Raw genomic sequence first — 24743 nt, forward strand, 5'->3', positions numbered from 1 at the left:
TCCCAAGATAGGTTCCTTTTTGTTTTGCATAACAATGGGGGTGGGGGGTTTAATGTCTATAAACAGCAGGACGACCAGCAAAAAGTTGTTAATAATGTGAAATTTAATGTATAAAAACATAATAATTGGAGAAAATATTTTATGTGTGTAATAACTATGGTCATTGTGTTTAAGATGATATAGCTAAACCAGGGGTGGGATTTAGCTCAGTCGGCTGAGTGCTCGCTTGAGGTGCTTGCGTCGCAGGATCGAACCTCCTCGGTGGATCCATTCAACTGATTGGGGTTTTCTCGTTCCAACCAGTGCATTACAACTGGTCAAAGGCCGTGATATGTGTTTTCCTGTCTATAGGAAAGTGCATATAAACGATCCCTTGCTGCATTAGGAAAAACGTAGCGGGTTTCCTCTGATGACTATGAATAGTAATTACCAAATGTTTTACATCCAATAGCCGATCATTAATTAATCAGTGTGCTCTAGTGGTGTCGTTAAACAAAAACAAACACACTTTAGTTAAAACATTCTCTAAACATCCTATCTCTGCGACCGTCAGTAGCACCTCTTCAGTGTCCCCAACTACAAATAATGTTTCATAATGTATTTCTTGCCTGGATTGCTACTGTTCCACACTATGTCAAGATGCTATAACTAACACATCCAGGGTGTCTGCTAAAGAAACCTTTTTCAGTTGAATCTTCAGCTTGTTTTTGCAAAGGTATAATTTTGCAATTCCAACAGATTTTAAAATTAAAAATGATTTTATTTTAGGATCTTGAAACTATCCCCATTCTGAAAGACGATATTCGTGAAAGAGAGAAACAGATCAGCAAACTGAAGAGCGAGATTGAAGAGAAGTCGGCACTTTTGTTAGCTGCTAGAAAGGCCATCCGTGATTACAAGGACAAACTCAGGGTACGTAGAACTGTTAGCTGCTAGAAAGGTCACCAATGATTACAAGGACAAACTCAGGGTAGGTAGTACTGTTAGCTGCTACAAAGGTCATCTGTGATTACAAGGCCAACCTCAGGATAGGTAGAATTGTTAGCTGTTAGAAAGGTCATCAATGATTACACGAACAAATTCAGGGTAGGTAGAAATGTTAGCTGCTAGAAAGATCATCAATGATTACAAGGACAAACTCAGGGTAGGTGGAACTGTTAGCTGCTAGAAAGGCTATCCGAGATTACAAGGACAAACTCAGGGTAGGTAGAACTGTTAGCTGCTAGAAAGGCTATCCGAGATTACAAGGACAAACTCAGGGTAGGTGGAACTGTTAGCTGCTAGAAAGGCTATCCGAGATTACAAGGACAAACTCAGGGTAGGTAGAACTGTTAGCTGTTAGAAAGGCCATCAATGATTACAAGAACAAATTCAGGGTAGGAAGAAATGTTAGCTGCTAGAAAGGTCATCAATGATTACAAGGACAACTTCAGGGTAGGTAGAACTGTTAGCTGTTAGAAAGGTCATCTGTGTTTACTAGGACAACCCCAGGGTAGGTAGAACTGTTAGCTGTTAGAAAGGTCATCTGTGTTTAATAGGACAACCTCAGGGTAGGTAGAACTGTTAGCTGCTAGAAAGGTCATCTGTGTTTACTAGGACAACCTCAGGGTAGGTAGAACTGTTAGCTGCTAGAAAGGTCATCTGTGTTTAATAGGACAACCTCAGGGTAGGTAGAACTGTTAGCTGCTAGAAAGGTCATCTGTGTTTAATAGGACAACCTCAGGGTAGGTAGAACTGTTAGCTACTAGAAAGGTCATCAATGATTACAAAGACAAACTCAGGGTATGTAGTACTATTAGCTGCTAGAAAGGTCATCCGTGATTACAAAGACAAACTCAGGGTAGGTAGAACTGTTAGCTGCTAGATCGCCAATGATTACAAGGACAAAATTAGGGTGGGTAGAACAGTTAGCTGCTAGAAAGGCCATCCGTGATTACAAGGACAAACTCAGGGTGGGTAGAACTGTTAGCTGTTAGAAAGGTCATCCGTGATTACAAGGACAAACTCAGGGTATGTAGAACTGTTAGCTGCTAGAAAGGTCATCAATGATTACAAAGACAAACTCAGGGTATGTAGTTCTGTTAGCTGCTAGAAAGGTCATCCGTGATTACAAAGACAAACTCAGGGTAGGTAGAACTGTTAGCTGCTAGATCGCCAATGATTACAAGGATAAAATTAGGGTGGGTAGAACTGTTAGCTGCTAGAAAGGCCATCCGTGATTACAAGGACAAACTCAGGGTGGGTAGAACTGTTTGCTGCTAGAAAGGTCATCCGTGATTACAAGGACAAAATCGGAGTAGGTGGAACTGTTAGCTGCTAGAAAGGCCATCCGTGATTACAAGGACAAACTCAGGGTAGGTAGTACTGTTAGCTGCTAGATCGCCAATGATTACAAGGACAAACTCAGGGTGAGTAGAACTGTTAGCTGTTAGAAAGGTCATCCGTGCTTACAAGGACAAACTCAGGGTGGGTAGAACTGTTAGCTGCTAGAAAGGCCATCCGTGATTACAAGGACAAACACAGGGTAGGTGGAACTGTTAGCTGCTAGAAAGTTCATCAATGATTACAAAGACAAACTCAGGGTGGACGTGACGAAGAAAAAGCTGCTTGTGGTATTTGTGGAATGACGTCATACAGAAAAACACCTTTAATCAGTTATGTGTATGTAAAACCAACTTTGGGACAGTTTCATATATTAATCACTGCAATAAAGCAAAACGTCCTTGGAAATTGTTGCAATATGTGTTAACAACTTTCTATCCTTGCAGGATGTTGATCACGTGAACCACAGTATCGATGAAGTGCAGACGGAACTCAAACTCGCGCAGTGTGAGGTGATCACACTTAAGAATCTAATGGCGGGGAAAAACATGCTGGTCCTACAGAAATGTCGAGCCCTAGAACTAGCGAAGGTAAGGAATATGTTTTAGATCGCACCAATCTCGCTTGACATTGGCCGCGATAGTCTGAGGCAACTTAGTCCTTTACCGACTGGGGGGGGGGGGGGGGTATGATAGGGATGGCGGAGCATGATGGGGATAGGGGGAGCATGATGGGGATGGTGGTGCTTGGACTCAACGTTTTTTAATGTGTAGTTCTGCATCAGTGTGTGTCATCTGATTCTAGTTTAGACAGGACGTCTTATGTGGTGGGTGCCCTATAAGTAGTTCCGTACACAGTAGGTGTTATAGTGAGATATATTTTATTTTGGGTAGTAGCTTAAAATGATATAATTTATTGGGTGAGTGGTGGGGGATGGGATGATATACTTAGTTGTCATGTTTATGTGCATGGTTGACATTGTAAAAATAGCATTTGCAATAAGACAGATTTATTCTGCTAACTTAGAGATCTTTACCCACCATTCCAAAACTACCTCTAACTACAACAGCACTCTGGGAAGTAAATACTTAAATTAATTCAATTAAATTAATAAGTGATATTATTGTACATTTAGGAAACGATCGACTGCTTGGAAAGGAAATGTGACGTTGGTCAGAAGGTCAGACAAATACAACAGATCTTAGATAATCTTTCACGACTACCAAACGTCAATGTGGACGGGAAGATTTCAAATAGGTGAGTTTGAAGGTTGTTATCCTTCGCCTCCGAAAATTTCACCCGCGAGTAAGCCTAGTTTTGCCAAAAGACGTTTAGTTTGTACAATATATTTAGGACAGGATTCACTTGAAAGTCATGTTGAGGGTTTGTTTGTTTTTGTTTTTTTTGTTTTTTTTCAAATACAATATTTCTTTGCTTGACAAATCGTTTTAAATTCAATCATTAAAGGTAGAGTAAACTCAAACAAGAGATTTATGTGTTGGAAAGATGCATACCCGGACCACCAACACATACAGACACTGTAACAAATGAAAAACGCGTAATTTTAGAGTTAATAAAAAAAACCATGATTATTTCTGGTAACTGGGTGCAGCCATTTTGTTTCGTTTTTGTGACGTCCGGTGGTATAGCTTGGGGCGAAGTGACGTCAGCTCCGTCCATCTGCTCTATGCACAGTGTAAACAAACGCTCTAATTTACGACAAGGCGCTTCGCTTTCATCAACCTGACTTGTAAAACAACATAAATGACTTGATAGTATAATAAACTATTTAACTAAATATATTTCAAATTTGCATCAATAGAACGAAGTGGAGTTATAGTATTTTTCTTTTTTTTTAAATCCAAAGAAAAAAATGCATATTATTAGGCCTATTGGTATGCTACGTTCGAGCAAAAACGACCACTCGCGATACCCAAGTGATAATTTTCTTTTCTTTGGGACTACGTAATTGGTCAGTTTTGTTATTTTAGATGGGAAAGTCTACTTAATCAAAGGTTTTACAGAATTACTTACAGTAATAAAGCAGACGGCTGATCGATTACGATTAGAGGGGTGTCCGTACGGTTAACACACAATACCCTGTGATCTTAATAAACGAGGCACGTCTTTTTAGTGTGTCTAGACACAGTGTCTGGGGACCGTCTAAATATACACCTGCCAATCAACAACCACAGGTACAAGCCACGGAAAGAAAAGACCAATTAACTAAGAAAACACTCCGATTATTATTTCAGTACGTGGGTTAATTTATGTACAAACCATAATATAACAAATACAGTTATTTCAACACTTTGACAATGGTGGTTTATTTTGTATTAAACATAAATATATAATTGTTGCTGGCTTACTGGGATGACTATTATTACAGAATATTGCGATGCATCCGCAAAAATCAGGTATGTTTTGTTTCTTAAGTTCGAAGTCTAATTCCTGACGTGACACGTTAGGTATTACGTAACCACCAGCTCGCCAGAGGGCGTATTCCCTGGAATCATACAAAATGGCTGCGCCCGTTATATACAATAGCCGTCACATTTAACCGTTTTATTAATTAACTATACGATTATACTTGTTGATATTAAGTAATAATGTGAATTGTATATCGTTGAATATGCATACCAGGTCAAATGCCTTGATTGTCCCTTCCTTTAAGTAAGATGGACAGTTCGCCAAAATGCAACCATGTGGCTTGGTGATGGCTTGCATGCAAAGTACGGGCTTTATGAGACTTAAGCCGTCTGTAAATCATTCCGTTTCAATGGCAATTTCATTTTTCGTTTCTGTATTCCTAGTTTTATCATTGTCAGAAAAACATATTTTCTTTCCTATTGCCTCACCCTATTCAATGCTACTCTTATCCCTTGATGACCGCTGGCGCGCTATTAACCTTATGGGATCCGGAACTCAACATTTTGAGCGTTGTGACCACGTGCATAGAAACACTGTATGGAATCTGTGGCGACGTCATCAACAAACTAACACGGAAAGACCCCTACCCCGAAATGGTCAAACATCAATAACGACCGTTTGACAGGATCTATGGATTCAAACAACACACCTGAGCCACAGGTTCCATCCCGTACCTTTGATTGCTCGGGCTTTGTTGGGTATCGCCAGTAACCGTTCGTCTCTTGCTCTGACATCATATATTGACTACTTATCACCGCAGATTCTAATCTAGAATCGAAAAGGTAAGAGATGTGATTTTTCTCCCTTCCCAGGAGAAAGGCGAGAAGTGTGGTCAAAATAGGCGAAGTTAATGGTGACCGTTGACTTAGTCTCTAGTGGTGCAAACAACACCTACGGTGGTTTAATTGTGACTGAAGACCGTGCTATATTGGCAGAGCACTGTCTGAACCAAAATTACGTGGCTGTATTGCCGTAGTCATGATGATTTCCGGATTTCTCTCCTACGGTACACATATAGGACGAAATATATCCACATCTTATACGATTACATTCGACAGCACTCCAAGAACTGTGACAGGGCACTTTCCCGGATATGGAACACCATTCTTCAAGTTTGCATTCAATATATGATCAGGGCCCATGCATATAAAACTTTTAGAGTCCAGACTCAATCTCAAATGACGTCACACGCATGCAATTTGTATGGCGTTGCCATGACGTTACTGTCTCAGACTCTATTAGAGTCTCGAGTCTAGACTCTAAACGTTTTATAAGCACTAGGCCAGTTCTATAAGACGCAGTTGCATTGCTTGCATCAACGAACGCGGCACCCATACGCGCTACTGGCGTGTGACACATTTTCGGTGTGCACATTTTAACAATGTTCCTTAATTTTCCCTAAGTATTTTCACGAGTTTCATTCAGTGTATATACGTGGCAGGTATCCCATCTACTAGCAATGTTTACTTGTGTATGAGCGATTCTGTCACGTCACAAAAACTTTTGTCGTCGAATATATCTTAGTTACCCCAAAAGCAAACCTTCCTAATTCCAGTCACCATTGACGCTCACACTGTTTAAATAAACCTTACATTACAACCTGCTAACAGTGAAACTGTATGTCTCCATACTCTAAAGGCCACCGCAGACATTTGCAACTTTGTCGCATGCAAATGAAATTGTAGGATTGCAAGCAACTTTTTTCTCGTTGCACCGATTCGCACACACATGCGACAAAATGGCGGGGTTTTTTCCAGTATTTGTTTGGACGGTAGTCATCGAGACATGTTCTACAACATATTTTTTATGATGTAGAAGAGTGAATTTACGTAAAGTAGCACTGAAGTCGTCCCGCATAGGATATAACAACACAATTTGTGTATAAAACTTATATAAACATACCTGGTATTCCAAGCACACATTTCATCTCTGCAATACACATACCCTTTTTAGCCCTGTTGCTACATTCAGGGATGTTGTGTCAAAACGATATGGCATTGTCTACCACATCACCACTTGGCCAAATACTTCGTCTTTTTCTGAAGACCATATGTTGCTGGAGGCTGCCATTTTTAGTCATGTGATCACTATCTATCCGTTCATTGGCAGTTTAAATTATTGCGTCAACGTTTTGTTGCATTGGAGGCGCACACGTTTGCGACAGCGTGCAATTAGATGCAATTACATGCAATAAAATCAAACATGTTTGATCGGAGGAATTTTAGTTGCATGCAACAAAAATTGCATCGCAGGCTAGCGCACACGATGCAACGACGTACGATTTTTGTTGCAAAAATTGCACCTTGTTGCAAAGGTGTGCGGTGGCCTTTACGAATATCTCGTCTCTAAAACTGGTTGGTTGTTTGGTTTCCGGAATAAAATGCCTGCACTCTGTCATTATGTAACCGACTCGTCGTGATACATGCACTTCGTTATCTTATGAAAATAATTTCATTTCATTAATAAATGGGTTTTTCAAATTTGTGAAAGCTACATACATTCAAATTTTGAAAATATGTATCCTAATTCTGTGGTAGTTACTACTTTTCAGACAGAAAATAACTATCAATACGAACTATTTTAATTATATTGTTTCTGTTGTCTGTTGCCTTTACAGTTTTAGTAGAAGCTCTTCGGACCGGAAGTCAGGCAAAATGGTGGTAAGCAGACCAATGACGTCACCATACCTTGTAAGTATCTTTGGTTTATATCACGTTTTAATTGCAATCAGATAATTTCTTTTCTTTCTCTTACTTTTGTTTTTGGCCTATATTTTCTTTGGACAGATGAAAAACGTTCATGGTTTACATAGTTCGTTTTTTCTGAATTGCTCGAGGCATTGTTCGGTGCAATGAGTAGCACGTGCAATTGGGGAGTGGGTGCGTCTTGTCATCTACTGTTAGATATGTAATAGCCTTGGATGGCTAAAACAGTGTGTTTTGTCTTAAACAAATTCTGTTTCTACTTTTTAAAGCTCTTTCCTCTTTTTAGTTTTTAGACTCTCTAAGCCTTGATCTGAGTCTTATGGTATCAAAATATTGTCATCAATTTCACTTCAGCGGGAGTCGGGCAAGGAAAACGTCATAGACGTCAGCGTTGCGCCGTATTCCCACGAGAACGGACACAACGAAAACGCCAAACACGTGACATCCAACGTCTACTTTGAAAGACTTTCGACAAGACCCAAAACAGCTGTAGGAGGTCACAGGGGTCCGGCATTCCACGAACCTGAATCTCACAGTGCTGACAGCCACGGCAACATGAAAAGACCGGGAACGTGCGTAGCCAATGGCGACCGGACTTCCATTCACAGTTTCAGATCGCAGAGGAGGTACCCCACACGGTATTCCTCCGAGTTGTCCAAGGGAGACTACTCCGACACTGAGACTGACACAAGTTCCCAGGAGTGTGGAGATTCTTTGTTTAAAATGAGTCACGAGTACCGCAGACAGATATCTAAGATGTCTGCATCACAAAAGGACAGTCTGCTCGCGAGAGTTTTGAATATCGGTGACCGGGTGTCCGTCTGCGTCCCACAGAAGGCGCCAAAATATGGAAGGAAAAAACGTAAGTGTTTCAGTGTAGTAACTTCCAAAACAAAGTTCTGCACATAGTATATTTCTGTACATTTGTGACTGTAGTATGTCCGACTTTCCCAGTTCAGGAATATAACAAATATCCAGGGTGTGGGTTGTGATTTGTTTTCTATTTATTTGTTTGCTTGTTTTTGTTTGTTTGTTTCTTCTTGCTGTTGTTGTTTTTGTTTGTTTTGTTTGTGAAGGTTGAGAGGCTGGGGGCGATATGTATACTGATTTTTGTTCCCAAGTATAAATAAGTATTCAGTAATGTTGTAATCTAGAGTTGATTTATAAATTGTCTTTTAATGATAACATTTATTGTTCTTTTTGTGCGTATAGTATACTTAAGTACAATTGTGGACGAGAATGAATTGTCGATTGTTAGTGAGAGAGAAATGGATGAAGGGACGCAAAAACACCACTTAGCAGCGATAGCTGAACAGCTGCACCGTGGAGACCAGGGGGCTAATTCACAAAGGTCTCTTAGGCTCTGCTAGACAATAAAGCATCCTCTTTGCAAGTCTTTTTGCATTGCACTGCGATATCGCAAAGTTGCGAGAGTTTAGTGAATTAGGTCCCTGTTCAGAGAATAAAATGAAATATATAATATATATTCATGGGCGTTCGATGGGTTCGACCGAACCCCCCACCCCACCCCCCTGAAATCGCTTTTTTTATAATTTAATATATCTGACATTGATATCTGACATTATTATATTTACTAAACATAGAAATATATGCCCAATATCTCTGCAATCTATTTTGGAACCCCCCCCCCCACTTTCAAAATCCTATGTATTGGAACCCCCCTTTTCAAAATCCTATGTACGCCCATGATGTTTGGCGGTGTTGTGGGGGTTATATCCAGCTAACATCCAGACTGAGTAGATCCAGCTAACATCCAGACTGAGTAGATCCAGCTAACATCCAGACTGAGTAGATCCAGCTAACATCCAGACTGAGTAGATCCAGCTAACATCCAGACTGAGTAGATCCAGCTAACATCCCTCGTTTAATTACATCTGGCAGGCATAGACATTACTTACAACTCACATGTCTTTTATACACTATGTGTATGATAGGCTGATGCTGGTAAATCATATCTATATCACTTACTTCTCTTCTTTTTTTTCAATTGTTGGGGGGGGGATGTAGCTCAGTGGTAGAGCGCTTGCATGAGGTGCAATATTAGAGGATCGTTCAGCCTAGGTTGACACGGGTTTCTTCTCGTCCCACACAGTGACCCATAACGGGAGCACCAAAATCCATGGTATATACTGCCCTGTCTATGGAAACCTGCATATAAAAGATTCCCTGCTTCTCTATCAGTTCGTGTGGTCTATGTTGCGGAAGCGTGTTTCTTCTCTTTCTCTTTATTGACCAAATGTTTGCCATCAAATTGTGGTAGTTTAAAAATGTGTTGAAGTGAACAATCGTTTTCCCTTTTTTTCTTTTTCTTTAGAGAAGCCGATCGTGTATACTGGTATAGTCAAATACAGAGGTCCGCTGGATAAGGAGTATTTTGACGCCACGCTGTACGTTGGAGTTAAACTGGACGGACCGAGTAAGTATAACATTTAATAATGTAATATGGAGACACGTGGTGTAATCTGACCTATAGTGTTCCGTGACGTGACGTGACGAGATGTGACATGACGTGATGTCATTATAATGTAACGTGGAGACATTAATGTCAATAATGTAATGTGGAGACACATGGTGTAATCTGACCTATAGTGTTGCTTGACGTGACGAGATGTTGCATGACGTGATGTCATTATAATGTAACGTGGAGACACTAATGTCAATAATGTAATGTGGAGACACGTTGTGTAATCTGACCTATAGTGTTGCGTGACAAGATGTGACGTGACGCGATGTCATTATAATGTAACGTGGAGACACTAATGTCAATAATGTAATGTGATGACACGTGATGTAATCTTATCAAGTGTTGCGTGATGTGATAAGTGTGGCATGACGTGATGTCATTATTTATCATCGCTTAAGTCTTCTTTGTGTTCGAGAATTAGCATGGCACACTTATTTTGAAACAAGGTGACCGTTAATTCTCATTACAGCACCATGGTTAAGTGTTTGGCCACTATTTAATAATAAATCGGGAACGCCCACTGTGTAAAGCGATGGAAAACCGAAACAGTAGAGAAAAGGAAGTACCTACAAAATAATAAACAGTATTGAAGATTTGTCTTTGTGGAAGAAAGAATTTGAGTGGGTTGACATAATCGGGGAAAAAAACGTTATATATTTTGTTTGCCCATCAAGTAGTTCGCAGTTTGGGGAAAAAGGGATCATTTTATTTTGGATGTTCTAATTTTAAGAAAGAAAGCTAGTAAAAGCACGAATTTATTCAAATTATGGGGATGTCCGTTTTTACTGAGAGCAACCAGACTTTATAACGTGGGGACAGTACGGTGGGGTACCACTAAAAACGTTACGGTCAAGGCCCGATATTGCGTGACGTGACGTGACGTGGTATAGCATGGCGTAACGTCACATCATGTTACGTGACGTGGTCTGATATGATGGAACGTGGCTCATTATGTTTCTGGTAATATGCAGTTTTGTCACCTTCGCAAGCCACGGTCCTACTGCGTGACATCACTCCGTAAGTTTGGAGTATGGATATGGCTTACAAAGATGCAGATTTGTATGTCATAGTCAAAACAAGAGGTTTGGCAGTGGCTTCCTCTCACAATACCTAAAAAACTATTATTCTGAAGTGTCCTTTTTGATTGGCTAAAAGACCCTATTATATCGTTCCCTGATAGCCCTCTCCCATAGTTTAATCTAGGTCCGTCCCTGTACCTATATATACGATATCTATTTTGTTGTTTTCAGTTGGAGATTCTGACGGGGTGTTTAAGGGAAAGCGATATATGTTCACGCCTCCTGAGCATGGCAAGTTTTTCAAGATCAGAGACGTTACTGCAATGTTAGACATACAGGTATGCATCGAACTATGAACGTCGAAAATTGTTAGCAACTGAAGTGGCCAGTAATGTAATAATTCACCATTCAACTGGACAGTGCATAATTGGGGAATTAAGCTTTCGCTAGACTTGGGTTATGGCAAGGGCTCACAAAATTGATCGCAATAGGGAAAAGCAGAAGATACTGTAATCATTATTATAATTATATTCCTCGTGCGTTTGTTGATTTTAATAATTTTTTATTTTATGGGTGGTGGATTTTACACAAAAAAAGGTATACTATCTCCCCTCACCAACACGTATGGTCAGTTCTACAAAAGCAGCTAGTGCAAATATGATAGCATTAAAAAAAAGAGAAAACGTTGTCAGTTCAAAGTTAGCCAGTTTAAAGGGACATTCCTGAGTTTGCTGAAATTTTTAAGATGTTATCGACTAACAGAGACTTTTTAACTACTAAGTATTGTATTTACATATCAAATATAGTTTGCTGCATACAATATTAGTGGCTATCTTTTAAACGTGTTTCTGATCGTTCTAATATTTGTACTAGTTTAAATTTCATTTTATTTCCCAAAATATTTTTTTTCGTACGTACAAAATTATTTGAAAACAAAATCCAGTTTGGGCTTCTTACAAATATTAAGACGACCAGAAACACATTGAAAATACAGACACTGATATTCTAAACAAGAAAATATATTTAATATGTAAGTTTAATTGTAGAAATATTTTATCAGTCGGAAACATCTTACAATGCAGCAAACTCAGGAATGTCTCTTTAAATATAAACATTAATGTAGGCGACATATAATCACAAATAGTTTTTAAATGTTTGTTTTTTGTGGGGGGTTTTGTGAATAGTTGTTAAATGGTTTTGTTTTGGTTTTTGTTTTAACAGTCGGGACACTATGAACCGATGATGAAGATGATGATTTTGCAACTAGCTAAAGAATCGAATGATTATCAGCAGGTTTAACATCAAGCACGACGCCTGTATGTGGAGAAAAACGTGCTTACAACACGATCAACACCAGTATAATTGCTGACTTTACCAATCAAGTCACGTGTTTGTGCGTGGATGTCCAGCTCCAACCACGGTTGTGAATATTTACAAAACCCTCTGTTGTAAGCGACATACCATGCAACACTGACGAGACAAAAACGGTTTTCGATATTACTTTACGTCTATCGTGTTGTTTACACCATTTGGAATGAGTTTAATCGGTCGATTATTTGACTGGTATCGCCATAAATCCTACTGCATATGTATATCATTGTGCCAGGAAATACCTAAACCCCATATCAACCTTTAATAAAAGTGAAAGTGTGTGGATTTTTTCCACAATTCTTTCAATTTGGCTTGAAATAAAGAAAAAGGAAACCCGTTTTTAAAATAACAAAATGTTTATATTTTTATGTGCTATTTGTAAAAACATTTATCAAGATATAAATAACACCGCATGGCGTCTACTCACGGAGTTTGAAATTAAATTTTCTCCAAAACAATTTATGGTATATACATACAAAACGATCCTCCAATTAGTAGAGATTATCAAAAGAAAGAGCATTTAGTAAGATAAACTAAATAAGAACTTCAACCTCTATAAGCAGATGACGTCTGTTTCTATGAGCGAGTATTGCTGTTCACACTTTATTTTTATGTTAAGTCAACTTGAAATAACTGAGAGGAAAACGTTTAGGGTAGGCTGGTAGTGTGGCACAGGCTACAGCAGTTAAAAAAACAAATAAAACTTGTCGAGGTTTTAACAACATCCTTGTTTGTTAATGTTTTGGATATAACTGGAAATGTGTCAGCTGCCTCAGATGTGCATTCATTTCTCCTAGGATTAGGGGATGCAGATTACCTATCAAGGGACGGCAAGCAAGTTTAAAGGAGAGATTAAGCAATATTTAACGATATTTAATGTACATTATTGCTTAATATTAACAAGTATATTAGTATATTTAATTAATACAACGATAAAAATGTGCTGTTGTATACAATGGACGCAGCCATTTTTCTTCCATGCTGCAAATAAGCCCCCTGACAAAAATGCTATTGGTCATTGACTAACTTCTAAAAATGTCACCTTTGAGCAAAAACTATCACTTAACTACATGATGATATAAAAGAGCATATCATGTATAAAATGTATTTATTAATTATATTACGTTGTGTATAAATAAAAGGTAATACATGTATGTAAACAAACCTACATGAGACAAAAAGGCTCTCGCACGTTTAGATGGCTGGCCTCTTGGTTCCACCAACCCATTTAATCCAACCTTACGTAGATTAGTTTATTCAGGTAAAGGGGCTGTCTCAAAGTTGCATCTGTTGTATTTTGCTGTTTGTTTTCACGACAATTTTTTTTTTTTTAATAGATTGGGTTATTTATTCACCTTTGAAACTGCCCTTTAATAGCGTTACCAAGGCAACAAGAACCGTTATCTTGCACATGTTTTGACAACTCCAATGTGTTTCTCGTCGATCCGGTGTTCGGAGTAACTCAAAACTAATTTTATGCGAAACAACAAAAAAGGTACATACCTATAAAACTAGAGTCAGCAACTTTGAAGTCGAGGCTCGAGATTTATCAAAGTCTGCAGATTTTTAACGACATAATATTTGTATGCGCAAGATTTCATTAAAGCCCGAAGTATACACTCATGGTTTTATAAGTCGGATCCCGGGGATACGTTGTACTTATAGTCCTTCTTCGCTTCATGAACATTGTAAATTTGTCAAATAATTTCACTTTCATTTGACGTAAGAAGAAAAGTAAGTGTTTTCAAAATTACAACAACAACAAAAAAAACAAAAACAAAAACACCTTTAAATACACACTGTTTTTGTGTGCAGTTTATAAAATAATCAGTTGAGAAATACATAAAATTATAGTACACACTATTGTAAGAAAACGACGTTCATTGCTGGGAAGGACTATAGTATACAATATTAACAAACACGCAGATGCACGCACACACACACAGAGAGAGAGAGAGAGAGAGAGAGAGAGAGAGAGAGAGAGAGAGAGAGCGAGAGACCCTAACACAAACACAAAACACACACACACCACAGGACTTTAAGATCATCTATTCACGATTATTCTAAAAAATAAAAAATAATAAAAATAAAATTTAAAAACAACACAACGTTACTACTTATATGTCGTTGGGTTGGGTTTATTTTGGGGATATTTTTCTTTCTTTATAAGATGCCACTAACTTTTGATTATAATATAATATAATATAATATTAATATATGTCATTTATTGCATGCAACATGTACGTAGATATATAGTTTACGCCATATTTAGTGTTATCTATAGATCAACGATGGTTTGTCTACCGATCTGTAGGTGACAATACCGTGTTATATATGGGTCATAATGTGATATCTATACGAACCATTAAACTGGATCTCCACGAAACAGAACCGGCAAATTATTTGGTGAAATAATAAACTAGTTTTGCATGTTTGTCAGGAAAAGGGTTTTTAAGTATATGTATATATGTGGTTAGAGACATGCTCGTAATCAGTTGGAAGAATGCAATAACTAAATCGGACATTAAGTCTGCGTATATATCTTCCATGTATATATTACAACGAAATAGTTTTTTAATGAACCACGTGTAATATATATGGTTATTCTAATATTTACACAGTTTCTGTACAGTTTAATTTTATTATTTTATATTTTGTATGTATAAAAATTGTAATTATCTTGTAAATAAATATTTATTATACATCTGTAATATAATAAATATACTTCAAGCAGAATGCGTCTGGCTATAGATATAGACAGACAGAGACAAAACGAAGCCGAAAGACAGAGCAGGTTTAATGGGAAAGGGAGAGATAAATTGGGGAGAGAGGTGAGAGACAGAGGGAGAACAAGATAACAAGAGAGATAAAGAGCCAAATAGTGAGTGAGAGAGAAGATAGAGAACGAGATAAATTGGGGAGGGAGGTGAGAGACAGAGGGAGAAAAAGATAACAAGAGAGATAAAGAGCCAGATGGTGAGTGAGAGAAAAGAGAGAAATTGGGGAGGGAGGTGAGAGACAGAGGGAGAAAAAAATAACAAGAGAGATAAAGAGCCAGATAGTGAGTGAGAGAAAAGAGAGAAAGGGAGAGATAAGTTGGGGAGGCAGGTGAGAAACAGAGGGAGAAAAAGATAACGAGAGAGATAGAGCCAGATAGTAGTGAGAGAGAGGGAAGAGAGAGAAAGGAGAGTTCGTTTGTTTTGTTTAACGACACCATTAGAGCACATTGATTTATTAATCATCGGCTATTGGACGAATAGAGGAAGGAAGGAAATATTTATTTAACGACGCACTCAACGCATTTTATTTACGGTTATATGGCGTCAGACATATGATTAAGGAACACACATATATTGAGAGAGGAAACCCGCTGTCGCCACTTCATGGGCTACTCTTTTTGATTAGCAGCAAGGGACCTTTTATATGCACCATCCCATAGACAGGATGGCACATACCACGGCCTTTGATGTACCAGTCGTGGTGCACTGGCTGGAGCGAGAAATAGCCCAAACCGACTGCGCATCAAGCGATCGCTTTACCACTGGGCTACGTCTCGCACCCAATATAGATTTAGAGAGGAAACCCGGTTCATTTTTCCATGAGTAGCGAGGGATATTTTATACGCACCATGCCACAGACAAGATAGCGCATACCACGGCCTTTGATATACCAGTCATGGTGCACTGGCAGGAACGAGAAATAGTCCAATGGGCCCACCGACTAGCTGAGCGTTTTACCACTGGGCTATGCCCCGCCTTCAGCAAGAAAGAGTACATAGACAGATTAACAAAAAGGGATACACAGGTGCCCATCTCAATAATGCAGAAATTATTTAATTACTAGTTATTTAAGGATTGTCTGTTGTTTCTTTTACGTTCATCTGGGTATGAACAAAAAAAATCATCCGCAAACTCTGTGAATCGGCGAAGCCGTTCTCACATAAGTTTGCGGATGATTTTTTTTGTTCATACCCAGATGAACGTAAAAGAAATAACAGACAATACTTATAATTAAATTTGAATGATACATGCTAATAATAACACTAAAACGTCATACTTTATTTTGAATTATTTTTTATCCATAAACAATAACGCTCATTAAGACAACTTGCCCATATAAAATGACATCATCAGATATGACGTTCCCTGACGACGTAATTTTTACGTTCATCGAGAAATGAACAAACTCCCGTTGCTACGTCTGGACCAATCGGATGATGTTACGTTGTAATGAATGTAACAGAAATTGAATTATTGGATAATGATCGGTCTACCAGTGGCAAAAGGTAACAGCAGAAACACGATCGAGTTCTTGGATGTGGGTGCTGTCGGATTTCTTTCTGTACTATGTGTATTAGTGATTAATATGTGCATTTTTTAATCAGTTAACTCGAAAATGATCGACGTAAAGGTATTTGACGTCAAAGATAGGATTGTTGTGGTATTAGAGCGGAAATCTTTGCCAACTTTTTGGTTGTCGGGAATTGCCAAAAAAATACATAGCTTGGTCTCTGACTGTAATGAGAGCGTATTTATGTCCAAATGTCCGTCTGGCTCACTTACAGTCAGAGTACTCGGGCTCGGTTCAACATAACCGAGTTAATAATAATCATACGAAGCACACGTGTAATAACAACTCTTATATAACTTTCATATAAGCCTTTTTTCCATTGGTTAATTTTCGTGATAAATCGGACGATAGATGTACGCTGTCATGGGCAACCAGGATTTATCACAATGACAAAATTCCGAGAACTCGTCCGATATTCTGTCACTGTGGTGTTTTCGTTAGTATATTAATTCCGGGTCTTCCGTTATATTTAAAGTTACATTATCTGGTTACCATATAACATCATGTACAAATGTGAAATACAAGCTCAAATGCACTTTTTAAAAAGTCGTGTGTGTTCGCTATGAACGGATATCGTCAAATGTATACGCTTGATTCGTCGCCTGTGCCGCCATAGCTCAGCAAAACACAAACGACAGCCTGTTGTCAGTTTCAGTTAACACGTGCGTTTGCCGATTTCAAATTGTAGGGTTCGTCTCAAAAAATTAAAAGAGAAATCTTGCGCTGTACGAGTCTTTAGTTAAAACCGGTTTGATCTTGACAACGTATTATCGACAGTCGTACCTTCCTATTTCAGAATTGATATTTTATAAAGTGTTAGTAGAACTTTCAAAGTTTAATTTGTATACTAGTAACACATTAATCATGTATATATTTTAAAAATAAAATATACTAAAGTAGACAATGAACGTTTTCACTTCTTAATTTTACGTGTTAAAATCGACAAATTCAAATAAATATTATTTCGTTTGGAAAGGGTAAAGTGGGGGTGGGGGTGTTGTTTAGCGACATTAAAGATAAAGCATATTGATTTAATAATCATCCGACCCCATACAACTGTAAATAAAATGTGTTGAGTGCGTCATTAAATAAAACATATCCTATCCTTCCTTCCATCTGCTGTTGGATGTCTAACATTTGGTAATTTTGACATATAATCTTATAGAGGAATCGGGTGCATGTGCAGGGGGAGGGTATTGGAGGTCGAAACCCTTACTTGCCCAAGCTTAAAAAAAATTTAAATGTATTTTTGGGGGGAGCATGGCCCCATATAAACTTCGCTTAACACAGTCTCAATCTAATTAAAATTAGCTCCACTATTACATGTGGATCTAAAGACAGCCAGTTGGAGCTCATGTCCCCCAATCAAAACCTTACTTGCAGAATCCTGCCAGTGATTTAAAACTAACAACACTGCGTAGTCCTCAATGTCCAGGTAACATTTCGTCTGTAAATAATAATTTAAATATTGACCAATCACACTTCGCCTTTTATAACGTTATTTGGGAGCATACAAATTCTAAAAATATCGGGCGAGTCTATTTTAGTGGCCGCAGTACAGCGAACCATACCAATACGTACGGGGTGGGTTATCAGTCTTCAATTTTACATTAAAAATTATTTATTTATTTATAAAATTTAAAAAAACTAAATCAGTCTTCAGTTTTACATTACAAATTATTTATTTTATAAAATAAAACATGTTTTAAGGCATTCGTAATTCACACGAAACATGTATACCCTCAGGATAATTCGGAATATTTTCTAATTAGTTTTAAATCACTGGCAGGATTCTGCAAGTAAGGTTTTGATTGGTGGACATGAGCTATGTAATAGTGGAGCTAATTTTAATTAGATTGAACACAGTCTATAACCCCAACCCCGCTGCAATCCCTGCACACGCGCCTTCGAAACCCGCTACATTTTTTTTTAGCAAGGGATTGTTTATATGTACCATCCCACAGACAGGATATCACATACCATGGTCTTTTTGTATACCCGCCGATGGGGATCGATCCTAGACTGACCGTGCATTTCCAAAAAACACCTTTATAGGTCTAAGTAATGAATAAAAATAACATATAGTCTTGAAAAATGTTACGTAAATCGAACACAGTATCCTCTTCCTCTACCCCTAGAGCGTTACGTAATTAATAACACCCCCTTACATGTAACGCGTATGCCAACAGCTGGCCACTGTCAAAATTTCAAGGCAAATCCCTCACTCACTGACCCCTGGAAAGGCGTTGTACCATACCTCTATGGATATAAATATGTTTTTGGAGATATGAGACGACCCCTCAATCAAGACAGTTAAAAAAAATTAAAAATTGCGAAATCTCACGTGATCTCTTGTTGGGGAATTCTATACTTGTGATAAGCCAATGAAAACCGAGATCGGTACGAGCCCGTCAAAAGTGTTCCACTTTCAAAATCATAGCTTTGTTTTTGATCTGGATAAGCCAGCGTAGTGAAACCAATGCGGAGTGCGGCGTCATATATCAGGCGCGTGCGCAGGGGGGAGGGAGGGTCGAACCCCCCCCCCCCCCCCGCTCAAGGCGGAAAAAAAATCATATCCCGATTTTTTACATTCCTGTGAAAGCAGCTCGGCTAGCCAGCAGAAAACACCTCAGAATAGCCCTAGAAGGGGTCAATTTTTCAAAATTGTCGGGGCCCCAGACCCCCCGCCACCCCGCCACGGCTTTCGGGCTCGCTTCGGGCTTCGCCAGACACCTCGACAACCCCCCCCCCTGCAAAATTTCCTGCGCACGCCCCTATATATGCACCAAACGTAATTGGATTTTCCGTTCTATATGCTTAAATAATAAAAATATTCCAGGGAATGTAGTTTTAAACGTCGATATAAATAATTTTCAAAACAATTACTAAGTTCAGATGAAAATGATGTTATTGTTACTGTTTTGTTATTATTTCGTGCCATTGTAACTGTTAACACTTCGTTAGCAGCAATGAACGTGCACCCACCCAACTCAAGTAAGGACCGGTCACTGATCGATCACAGCAGTCACCAACATACATGTGTCTTGTGGACTGCTCTTCTAATTTGTGTTCTCAAAAGGGTGCAAGCAGGTTCATCAGAAATAATGATATCACAATCTGAAGTACCTTATTTTTGTTTAGAATATACTTTTTGGGACAATAAAACTGATAAAGAAAACAAGGTGGAAATGACTTGATTTTTTAAACGCAATTTAAACAACATTAACTGCTTTAAAATATCGCATAATTCTGAAAAACTTTTTAAAATAATACTTGCTCTTTAGTAAATGCATATTATTTTATGTAGCCTATTTATATAAACTTTAAGTGAAAATATGTAAGCAAGTTATAAACTTGTAGACCTACCCCATCAACGTAGTTTTTGTACAAAATTAAACCAGGCGAATTCCTCGAAATAATTCAATATGAAGTTGAAACACCGCTCACAACTGTAAAGTCCAATCATATACATATGTCTTGCAGCAGAAATTAACAGCCAACGAAAATATTTCTTTTAGTGTATCCTGTATTACAATAAATCATGTTCAAAAGACAGACTACATCGGCCGAATTTTATGTCCAAGTCGTGGAGCATTCGTTGGCACGAGAAGAACCCCAATGAGACTGGAATTAATGATGCAGAGATGATTTTGTAGGATCGACCAAGGTGTAGTTATTTACCACGAATACCAGAAGAAATACAAAATATTTGCAGAATACAACTTTATTGAGCAGGCGCAATGTGAATAAAATCAGCCTCACTGATTAATAACTATTACCAGTAGACCAGTAAATCAGATTTTAGATGATAACACAGGCACGGATTTAGTCGGGGATCCACACCCTCCCCCTATTTTTGGTCAAACAATATATATTATAGAATACAATAACAAATTGTAAAATTATCTCGTCCACCATTTAGTTCATAACAGTACCAGTAAGCCAATCGAACTCATCCATTCGGAACATTTCGGCCGATTACGTATTGTCGCAATCGGAACTCCTCGTACATTTCTACGAAATATAGCGTAGCGGAATGTGACGAGGTGTTCCGATTGGTATTGTCGATGAATCGCAACCGGGAAGTTCCGAATGCAACATTTCGACCATTTCCGGAACAGTGATCATATTTATTTGGTAAAAATATTTCGACATAAATACAAATATTTTCGAGTATATATAAAGGTAACATGTATAAGCACTATTATGATATCGCTTGTCTGTATTAGAATAACTGAATTAAATTACATTTAGTTAAATCTGTAGTTTTTAATTTGTGTTTTATTTTACTGCACACCGTTCATTCGTATTGTAGAATACTTCAACTATATAAAGAATGTTGCCACAATATACATTCGGAGCGCGTGTCTGGTTGACACATCTGAACATGATCGCTGTGTTTCGGCTGATCTGTCCAGACAGCTTGTCCCGTTTGACCACATGTGCAGGAGCTCCCGAGTCGAGCGCTCGGTGGAGCTTCGTTCAAAATTGGCCTCGTCCTAACGGACGCAGAGCCGTAGGGTTTATAAAGTCCATCCTGGCTTCTCGAAATTCAACAGTCTAAAATCGGAAGTTGGGGGTTCTCAACTTGTTTATGGCGCTCCGATACGGCACTGCATGTGGCAGTCTGCCAGATTTTTTTTTTTTTAATCTTTTCTTCAGGGTTTGTCTTACAAGTTCAGGTTTTGTCTACAAACATTTTTATTGTTATCTTTGATGGGTGTTCAAAATCCACTCCCACCTCATACACTATTATGTCCAAAAATAGCTAATATAACTTATGTTTGGAGATATAAATTATTAAATATGAAAGGACACACAAAATATTATTATTTACTTTCTTTTCATACACACTTGAAAATATACTGAGGAAGGAAGGAAATGTTTTATTTAACGACCACGTAGATATTGAGAGAGGAAACCCGCTGTCGCCACTTCATGGACTACTCTTTTTCGATTAGCAACAAGGGATCTTTTATATGCACCATCCCACAGACAGAAATTGCGATACGTACCAGGATACATTGCGAAGAACTATTCTCAATTATTAGCATTCCCAGTCTGGAGCTCCACGCGGTAAGACGTGTTTGTTTCGCTTGTGCACACTGCACGTGCTTTCGTGTGCTCGACTTGGGGGTCCTTCATTTCGTTGTTTTTGTCAGCGAAATGAAGTTTTCTACTGGGATGTATGCGGTCATTGGAACTGATTGAAGGCTGGAACGCTTCTCGTTTCGACAGTCTGCACCACCAGGTTGGATTCTTTTTCAGCGAGATTCCTCGCCTCCACGTTTTTCTCCGTCTGACTATGTTGGCTTGTTTTTTCGTGACTCGTATGACGGCCATTCTGCAGAACGCCACGGTTGTTCGCGTTTAGTCTCTACATGTCCGAGCCTGTCCTAGCAGCACTGGAAGATTGACCGCCCCACTCTAAGAAGAAATAGGAAGCGGGGTCGGCCCCTACTACTCTTTTTCTAGACTTTACATTGTTTTATAGTGATACCATCTCGTATCCTCCGGAGTCGGGCCCGTCCGCACCACTATACCAACCCATGACGACTGGACTATACCCTAGTCTGATACTCTACTCGTTCAGACGGATCCGGCTTCTCAAGATCTGTATTTCAGCACAGCACTACACCTTCAACGTCTATCAACTGTCAATCTAGGGGTTTTCTTGACGGGATGCAACCCATCTCGTCCCTTTAAGCTGTGCACACAAACGGCCTTAACGAGGCCACTCGCGTGGACATATCGATCGGACTTTAAACGTTGAGATCTGCGTTCAAAATTTTATGTCGAAATCACTTCTTTTTTGTAATATTATTAAATAGTCCGATCCTCTCTTCTTTCTCTTATTTAATTTTGGACTGTCCTTCTAAAATGCTCCAAATTATATAAATATTCGGCCGAGCAGTCAATTCTTTTTTATTTTTGGCTTGTAACCTTTTTCTTTTTTTTCTTTAATCTATTAACTTTTTTACTAATTGCTATTTTCAAAATTCTGCCCATTTCCCCCCCCCCCCCCCCCCCCCTCCATCCCGAGTCAGGCCACCGATCTTATCGGAGGTCGGACTCGGGATGGGCGTGTTCGAAACCCTAGTGGTATATGGGCACGTTAAACTAGTTATCATCATCATCATCTTCATCATCATCAATTATTAGAATTTATAAACTGCTTTAATTTTATGTACATTTTGTATAACATAAAATAACCGGCCTCGGTGGTGTCATAGTTAAGCCATCGGATATAAGGCTGGTATCGTCATTTATATTCCTGCAACGCAGACATATTTTGGCAATACCAATCACTAAAAATAAGCATTCTTAATTAATACTTTTACGTGGGGTTTTTTCTTTCTTTTTTTTTCTTTTTCTTCATAAATCATGCTATGTGTATGTCCAAACACAGATGTTTTTAAGGTTGGGTTTTTTTTCTTTAGTTTTATTTGTCCAGCCTGTGCCAAAGTGAATAAAATAACCACATATCTATTCCAAATGGCTGTCTATGTAGCAGTAGCAGGTTGCTTTCAGTACCCTAGACCATGTATCGGTTATCAATGTTCAACATTGTGCACAGATGTTTTTTATGGAACACTTGATCTTTTATCCAATCAAGGTCTGTAAATAAAACTTTTAATATTCTGACGACAAGCAATAACGGATCACACTAACACAATCACGGTCTGTAAATAAAACTTTTAATATTCTGACGACAAGCAGTAACGGATCACACTAACACAATCACGGTCTGTAAATAAAACTTTTAATATTTTGACGACAAGCAGTAACGGATCACACTAACACAATCACGGTCTGTAAATAAAACTTAATATTCTGACGACAAGCAGTAACGGATCACACTAACAGGCAAAACCCTCAACCATAGTGTCAGGAAGTGAACCGTGTTACCAACAGTTCATCTCACATACTGACATACAACCTCACATTACTGACAGCCAGCCTCACATTCCTGACAGCCAACCTCACATTACTGACATACAACCTCACATTACTGACAGCCAACCTCACATTCCTGACAGCCGACCTCACATTACTGAAATACAACCTCACAATACTGACAGCCAACCTCACACCAAAGACATTCAGTCTCACATTACTAACATACCTCACATTACTGACAGTCAACCTCACATCAAAGACATTCAGTCTCACATTACTGAGTCAATCTCACATTACTGACATTCATTTCACACCAGACATTCAGTCTCATATTACTGACAGTTGATCTCACACCAGACATTGTCTCACATTACTGACATTCAATCTCACATTATTGGCATTCAATCTCACATTACTGACAGTCAGTCTGTGTTGTTGTGACTGAAGTTTGGTCTACAGTACCAAGTGTTTTCTTCTTTCTTTATTTTAAAATGTAAGTTAACGGAATAACTGCCAAAAATATTTTACACTGCATACAAACTAGTGTTAGCAGGTTTAATGTTATGGGTGTTCCTCCCCTACATTATAAAATCGTTGGTCTGCACACGATGAGATTTCACACCAAGACAACTTATCATGCGCTCGAGTTCATTACATTTGTGTAATAATTCATTCAGTGAGTTAGTTGGTTAGTGGTTAGTGAGAGAGTGTAGTGGTCTTACACCTACCCATTGAGCCCTTAAGAACTTACTCTGGGTTGGAGCCGGTACCAGGCTGCGAACTCTGTACCTACCAGCCTGTAGTCCAATGGTTTAACCACTGCGCCACTGAGGCCAGTTTTTGTGTAATCAATCGACTTTTGAGTGCGTAACAAAACAGTTTGGGCAACTGATTTATAATTGTCATTGTGCAACGATGTACAAACAAAACAATAATTATTGTCTGTTTAAGTTTTACTGGATTCTCTCCCACCGTAGCTATATATTTTTCTGTTATTTACAGCTTCCATATTCAGTCAAGGTTCTTGAAATCTCACAAGAAGTTGTTCAAATATTACGTAACACTATTTTGGTCAAAATTAGACACCCTTCCTCCCCCACCTCTGTAACGCTCAGTGACGCTAGACCATACACTCACCAAAATATTGCATAATGTTTGGAG

General features: G+C 38.6%; 1 protein-coding gene across 1 annotated transcript in view; it reads left to right on the top strand.

Moving 5' to 3' along the window:
* The window catches only part of LOC121389100 (nuclease SbcCD subunit C-like), a 45666-nt gene extending 30632 nt beyond the window's left edge, over nt 1-15034 (top strand). Inside the window, exons 7-14 of the mRNA XM_041520715.1 lie at nt 769-912; nt 2769-2912; nt 3458-3579; nt 7370-7442; nt 7812-8319; nt 9793-9894; nt 11193-11299; nt 12183-15034. Coding sequence (XP_041376649.1) covers nt 769-912; nt 2769-2912; nt 3458-3579; nt 7370-7442; nt 7812-8319; nt 9793-9894; nt 11193-11299; nt 12183-12260 — 1278 coding nt within the window. The 3' untranslated portion in view covers nt 12261-15034. The remainder of the gene's footprint in view (nt 1-768; nt 913-2768; nt 2913-3457; nt 3580-7369; nt 7443-7811; nt 8320-9792; nt 9895-11192; nt 11300-12182) is intronic.
* Nucleotides 15035-24743: the final 9709 nt, after the last annotated feature.

The sequence above is a fragment of the Gigantopelta aegis genome, chromosome 14, assembly GCF_016097555.1.
Source record: "Gigantopelta aegis isolate Gae_Host chromosome 14, Gae_host_genome, whole genome shotgun sequence".
In the NCBI taxonomy this organism is placed as follows: Eukaryota; Metazoa; Mollusca; class Gastropoda; order Neomphalida; family Peltospiridae; genus Gigantopelta; species Gigantopelta aegis.